Source organism: Caenorhabditis briggsae (genome assembly GCF_000004555.2).
Source record: "Caenorhabditis briggsae complete genome, chrI, whole genome shotgun sequence".
Lineage (NCBI taxonomy): Eukaryota > Metazoa > Nematoda > Chromadorea > Rhabditida > Rhabditidae > Caenorhabditis > Caenorhabditis briggsae.
Genome location: NC_013489.2, coordinates 14,442,472 through 14,448,447, shown reverse-complemented (window position 1 = coordinate 14,448,447; position 5,976 = coordinate 14,442,472). Strand labels below are relative to the sequence as shown.

Here is a 5,976-nt window from a genome sequence, read left to right as displayed (position 1 = left end):
TGTCTGTTGCAAACGTCGGCATTGTTTTTTATCGCTTTTTAGACCTGCACTCCTCGTTTTTGCTATTTTTGACCAACAAATGTTTTTGACCCGCGAAAAAAGTGGTCTACCGGGAAAAATGTCATTTCACTCTCTTGTTTTCGATTTTAGTCATTTTTGCCATTTTGGCGACCTAGTGAACGGCTTCTTTTCCCGATTTTATCGATTCATTTTTTCGGACATTGGGTCGATTTTCTGGAATTTTCTATTGAATTTCTCATCGATTTCGCATAGTTTTGTGTCGCTTTTTTTTTTTGATTTCTAGTGATCAAATTATTATCTATCGATTTCCCCATGCATTGCAAATAAATATATTATTATTTTCTCTTCTTCTCTATCGATTTTTTAGATTTTTTTGCGATTTTTCTCCAAAAAATAGGTCGATTTTCTCGAATTTTCCGATCATTCCGAAATAATTCTAAAATCAATCGTTGTGTTTTCCAGAACCAAACCATGGGTGCCGACAGAAGAGATCGGCGATAAGAACGAAGTTAAAGAGGCACTAATAGGTGAGTTTTCCAGTTTCATTCTAAGTAATTCATTTTTCATAAATTCCAGGCACTCGGAAAATCGATCGATGACCGTTAAGGATGGACAGGATGAACGATGGCGGCGCGGAGGATGGTTCGACGGATTCAATGGATGATGTGCCAGAAGAAGAGAGGGATCAGAAGAATGGGACAACAAGTGGACGTGTTGGATCGTGGCTAATTAATTGATTTTAATTGTTTAACTTTTTAGTTAGTTAATTGTTTTGAGATTTAGGTTCAGAAAGTGGAATAAGGGAGAAGAGCTCTAGGGAAACTGATTATATTAGGAGGAAGGGACTGAACCTAGATTTTTCCTAATTTTAGAAATTCGAGAACTATCTGGAAGCTAGATAAGGAAGAGGTGATTGATGTCCTTGTGACCTCCTCTCACTTTTCTAGCTTCATTTTTGCTAACCAATTTCTCGAAAGACATTGAGTTCAGAACATCTTAAAATCTAGATTTAGTTCCTTTGGAAAACTGTAGGAAAGTTGCAACTAGAATTTTAGGTCATAGGAAAAGTTTACCAAAAAAAACTTCAGTTTAGACATTACTTAATCCAATCAGAAGAGAGATACTGAATCTAGAAAATATCAAACATTTTACGAGAAACATCTGGAAGCTAGAGTGGAAAGTTCTTTAGGGGTTTGCCTGGACATTTCTGGCTTCATTTTTTGTGATAAAGTTTCTCGAAAGACAGTGAAATAAGAATGGGAAGAGCCGAAGTGCACAGTCCTGGCTGCTGTGCTTCGTGATCTGGACTCTGCCACATAGGCCCCTGGCCGGACGGAAGAATTGTCACGTCCCCCTGTTTCCGTTGTTGAAAAATGTCAAATTCTGGGTTCAGTTTCGCTCTGGGGTAGTATAAGAAAAACTTTTAAAGGTGGGGGGACAGGAGATTTTACGGGGGATTTTTGGGGCCAGAGTATGCATTCTACCGTAACGGTGTACAACGCTTAATGTCACTCTGCGTACAGCAGTCGTCCTCGCCTTTATGTATGCAATCGGGCAGCGGCTTTCTCTTTGCACGCGTAGCTCAGTCGGTAGCGGCCCCGCACCTTCAACACTCGCCTCGACAAGTTCAACTCCTCGAGGAGCATATTTAAACGGAATTTCGACATCATTATTTTTCTCATGTCCCCCCACCTTTAATTCGAAAGTCATATAAAAGTGAGATTGACTAGAGAAAATAAAAAGCTGAAAATTTTAAGAGTTTTAGAGTAGTAAAAACTATTTATCCATATTGTTGGTACCGTAGTCTCGCGAGCCAACTAATAAAGATTTCCAATCGGCAAGCGACTACGGTACTTATTCCAGATGTATTCCAAGTTTATCTTTCCATCACATACAGTACGCCTCGTAAATTGACATTAAAGGTGCATGCAACAAAATTGTCGTTTGTGTCTCGCCACGAAATTGAAATTCAGAGAAAAAATGGGAATTTATTAGTTTTTGCTTGAATCTTCTGAATAAAAATCATTGAAAAGCAGTAAAAAATATGTTAATATCGGAAAATTTCCAGAGAAATCGGTAAATTTTCGAAAACAAAGAATTTCAGGCTTTAACATGCATCTTTTTCATTTTTTTTTTGCGCTTTTCATAGCATTATTGAGATTAAGAAGTCTGAAAAATGAATTAGTCAATATGAAAAGAACGACATAAAAGATAGAAACCGTCAAAAAAAAGTCGAAAAGTCCTGCAAAAACTTGAGAAAATACAGTAGACCCTCGTAAATCGACATTAAAGGCGCATACAACCAAATTGTTGCTGGCGTCTCGTCACGAAAGAGAATTTTTTAAAAAAAGTAACTGTGATTTAGATTTTTTTAAATCAAAATAGAGAAAAAAAGAGTCAGGGAAAACGGACGAAGGACATAAATTCGAGAAAAATATTGATTTTTATAAAAATATCGATTATTTAGCTGTTAAAACAGGCAAACTTTTCTGGAAAAAATATTTAAAAAATCAGATTTTTTTGAAAAAAAAAATACTTAAACAAAAAAATAGGTCGAAATGCTCTAATTTTGTCTCTGAAAACGTGGAAATCAACCTAATTTTTTCTAGAAAAACTTTCAACTGCCAACACCGAAAATTTAGGAGATTTTCAGCCAAAAAAAACAATATTTCTCTAGAATTTTCTCTATTTTATGCGCACAAAACATATTGCGCTTTTTCGACTTGCGAACTGAAAAGAAACGGAAAAGAAATTTCGCGAACAAAACAATGAATTCCAACGGAAAAGAAAATGGCAACGATGTAAGTGTGCTCCGTTGAGAATGGCGGGAATTTGACAAATCCTCAATAGAGCGCATTTGCAGGGGGCCGACGAAAACAGTGATAAGGGACTGTCGGATGTGACATCAGATGGGGCGACGAGTTCGGGTTCGACGGCTACAACGAGCAGTGGAAAAGAAGAAAATCCGGAAGAGGTTAAAAAAGGGGCGGGGCTTAATTTTTTGAATTTTCCAGAATTTCAAAAATTCAAAATTTTTGGATTTTTCAGAATTTTTTAATTTTCCGATTTTTTGGAAATTTGGAAATTTCGAATTTTCAGCTTCCTAGCTTCTAAAATTAGCTTTTTACTGAGGCTTAGCGACTACAAACTACAAACATCTCTAAGCCTCAGTAAAAATAAAATGACGCTTTACTGAGGCTTAGAACATTTTGTAGTTTGTAGTCCCTTAGCCTCAGTAAAAGTACAACAAATAATTATGAGAGGTTTCTGAAGTTGAAAGACTCCAAACTACACGATTTTATTAGCCTCAGTAAACGCACTAGCTAGTTTCCCGAGGATTAGACTACAAACTACAAAAAACCCTAAGCCTCAGTAAAACAACCATTGTAACTTGGCCAGTTTTCATCCGTTTTTAACGATTTTCACAGCAAAATATTGGGAAATTTTTAGTAAAATTTAATTTTACTATTTGGAATAAAAATAACTACAAACTACAAAAAATTCCAGAAATTTCTAGCCAAAAATGATAAAAAATGTATCAATAATCGGCCATTTCGTAGGAGACAATCTAGAAAAATGTGTAGTTTGTAGTTTGTAGTTTTCAAAGCAGAGATTTTTTCAAAAATTTTGAGCCAAAAATCATTGAAAACGGATGAAAATGAGCTGAGATACTGGAATTCTAAGTTTTCCTGAGGCCAGGCGACTACAAACTACAAAAAATCGTAAGCCTCAGTAAAAACTATAACCATCGTATCTCGGCTCATTCTCATCGGTTTTTGATGATTTTTGGCTCAAAATTCGCCAAATTTCCGTCTTATTCTTTTCCAGGACTACATCAGAAATCATTTGAAAACGTATACATGGTATCATGGATTGATGTTTGGCAACATTTGTGATAAACTACTAAAATGGGATCATTCGTTTCTGGTCCGTCGGGTGATTACGAAAACCGGCAAGTTCCTGTGTCTTTCTGTGAGAATCGCCTCAAAAGTCTATCATTTTCGACTCAGAACCAACCAGCATGGATGGACTTGTCCCAAGGTGCGTTTTTGGAATTTTTAATTTTTCGAAAAAAAAAATATTTTTGGAAAAATGTTTTTCTTGAAAAGTTTGCTTTTCAGCTTCTGAAATCTTCATTTTTCTAATTTTCATCGTTTCTAGCTTTTTGAGAACTTCAAAATGGGCCTAAACTTCGCTAGCTAGGCTCCGTTCCCACTTTCTACAGTAATCCAAAAAGTGGGCGGAGCCTATCATGTTTGGGCTCGTTTTGAAGGTCTCAGTGAGCTGAAAAGCATAGAAAAGTTGAAATATGCATAAGTTGAGAATTTAGAGAGAAAAATAAGAAACAAACAATTTTTCGAAAAACAATTTTTTTTTGAAAAAACTTCAAATTTCAACGATTTTTTGGAAATTTTTTAAAGTTTAAATCTTTAGACTTTGGTTTCCCGAATTCTGCATTTTTTCAAACTTTTTCCGTTTCTAGCTCCCTGAGACCTTCAAAATGAGCCTAAACACCACTAGGCTCCGCCCACTCTTCCTAAAGCTACAGTAATCCAAAAAGTGGTCGGAGCTTAGTCGTTTTGGGCTCTTTTTGAAGGTCGCGGTGAGCTGAAAAGCGATATTAGGCTCGAAAAATGAAAAAAGAGGTGTGCTAGGCTCCGCCCACTTTTCATTCTCGGGATTACTGCAGTTTTCCAGAAAGTGGGCGGAGCCTAGTCGTGTTTTTTGGCTCATTTTGAAGCTCAAAATGGGCCAAAAATAATGAAAAAGATAAATTTCAGCTCCAGGAAAAGTTTCCGCGACTTCCGAAGCAGAGATATGAGCACATTTTTGAAATTATTAATTCGTGGTCCCAAATTTTTCCGTCCATCATAGCAGTGCCAGAAGATCCATGGTTTTACAACACGATTGGATTCAGCTGGACCAAATTTTAGGAAAAGGAGCATTTGGAGAAGTTTTCAAGGTTTTTTCAGAAAAAAACATTTTTTTTTTGAAAATTCAGAAATCTCAAATAAAAAATGAGAAAAATTAAGCTTTTAAACGAACGAAAAACGATACTGAACCATTTACTGAGGCTTAGACTACAAACTACAAACCTCCTAAGCATCAGTAAAAGTTCAAAAACCCCTAACTCAGCTCATTTTCAACCGATTTCGATGATTTTTTCACCAAAATGGCTGCAATTTTCACAGCAACTTTACTGAGGCTAAGCAATTTTCGTAGTTTGTAGTCACTTGTAAAAACTTAAACTGTTTTAACTCGGGTTATTCTTAACCAATTTTGATGATATTTAGCTCAAAATTTGTATAATTTTCTGAGTTTTTTTTTAAAATTTTGCTTTAAAAAAATGAAAATTCTAAAAAATTTAAGCCGAAAATCAACGAACACGATTGAGAAAGAGCCGAGTTATGGCAGTTTGAAGTTTTTACTGAGGCTTAGACGGGTTTGTAGTTTGTAGTCACTTAGCCTCAGGAAACACGCATGCTGTTTTCCTAATGCTAAGTGGCTACAAACTAGAAAACCTTGGTAGCCTCAGTGAGAGCTTTGAAGCGTCATCCCACCTTTTGCTTTACTGAGGCTAGGGGTTGGCTTGGGGGCGAAAAGGGGAGACCCCGGGAGGCGGTATACTTTGCATAATTGCGCGTAACTGAATGGACCAATCGACTTGAAATTTTCAGGGTAGCCTAATTGGGTACCCTGAATCGTAAAATAATCTGAAAAATTCGGTTACTGATTCTTTAAACAAAGTTGTTTTTCGACAAGCGGAACGGGGGCGAATCCCCGCCCCGCTTTCGGGATTTTGAGCTCACTTCGCGAGTTTATACTAATTGAACTATGAAAAAAACGAATTTGGCAGTGAAAACTGTCATAAATTTCTGTTCTTAGCTTTTGCAGACTTTTTAACTACAGTAACCTGTGAAAATTTGAGAATGTCCACAATTTCGTTACGAAATT

At 36.4% G+C, this 5,976-nt stretch overlaps 1 protein-coding gene across 1 annotated transcript in view; it reads left to right on the top strand.

Annotated features, from left to right (window-relative positions):
* Positions 1 to 629: 629 nt before the first annotated feature.
* Positions 630 to 5,976, top strand: part of CBG08016 — a gene marked incomplete at both ends in the record, with an annotated part of 7,846 nt that continues 2,499 nt past the window's right edge. The window contains 3 exons of the mRNA XM_045241537.1: positions 630 to 734; positions 2,885 to 2,995; positions 3,850 to 4,062. Coding sequence (XP_045093637.1) covers positions 630 to 734; positions 2,885 to 2,995; positions 3,850 to 4,062 — 429 coding nt within the window. The remainder of the gene's footprint in view (positions 735 to 2,884; positions 2,996 to 3,849; positions 4,063 to 5,976) is intronic.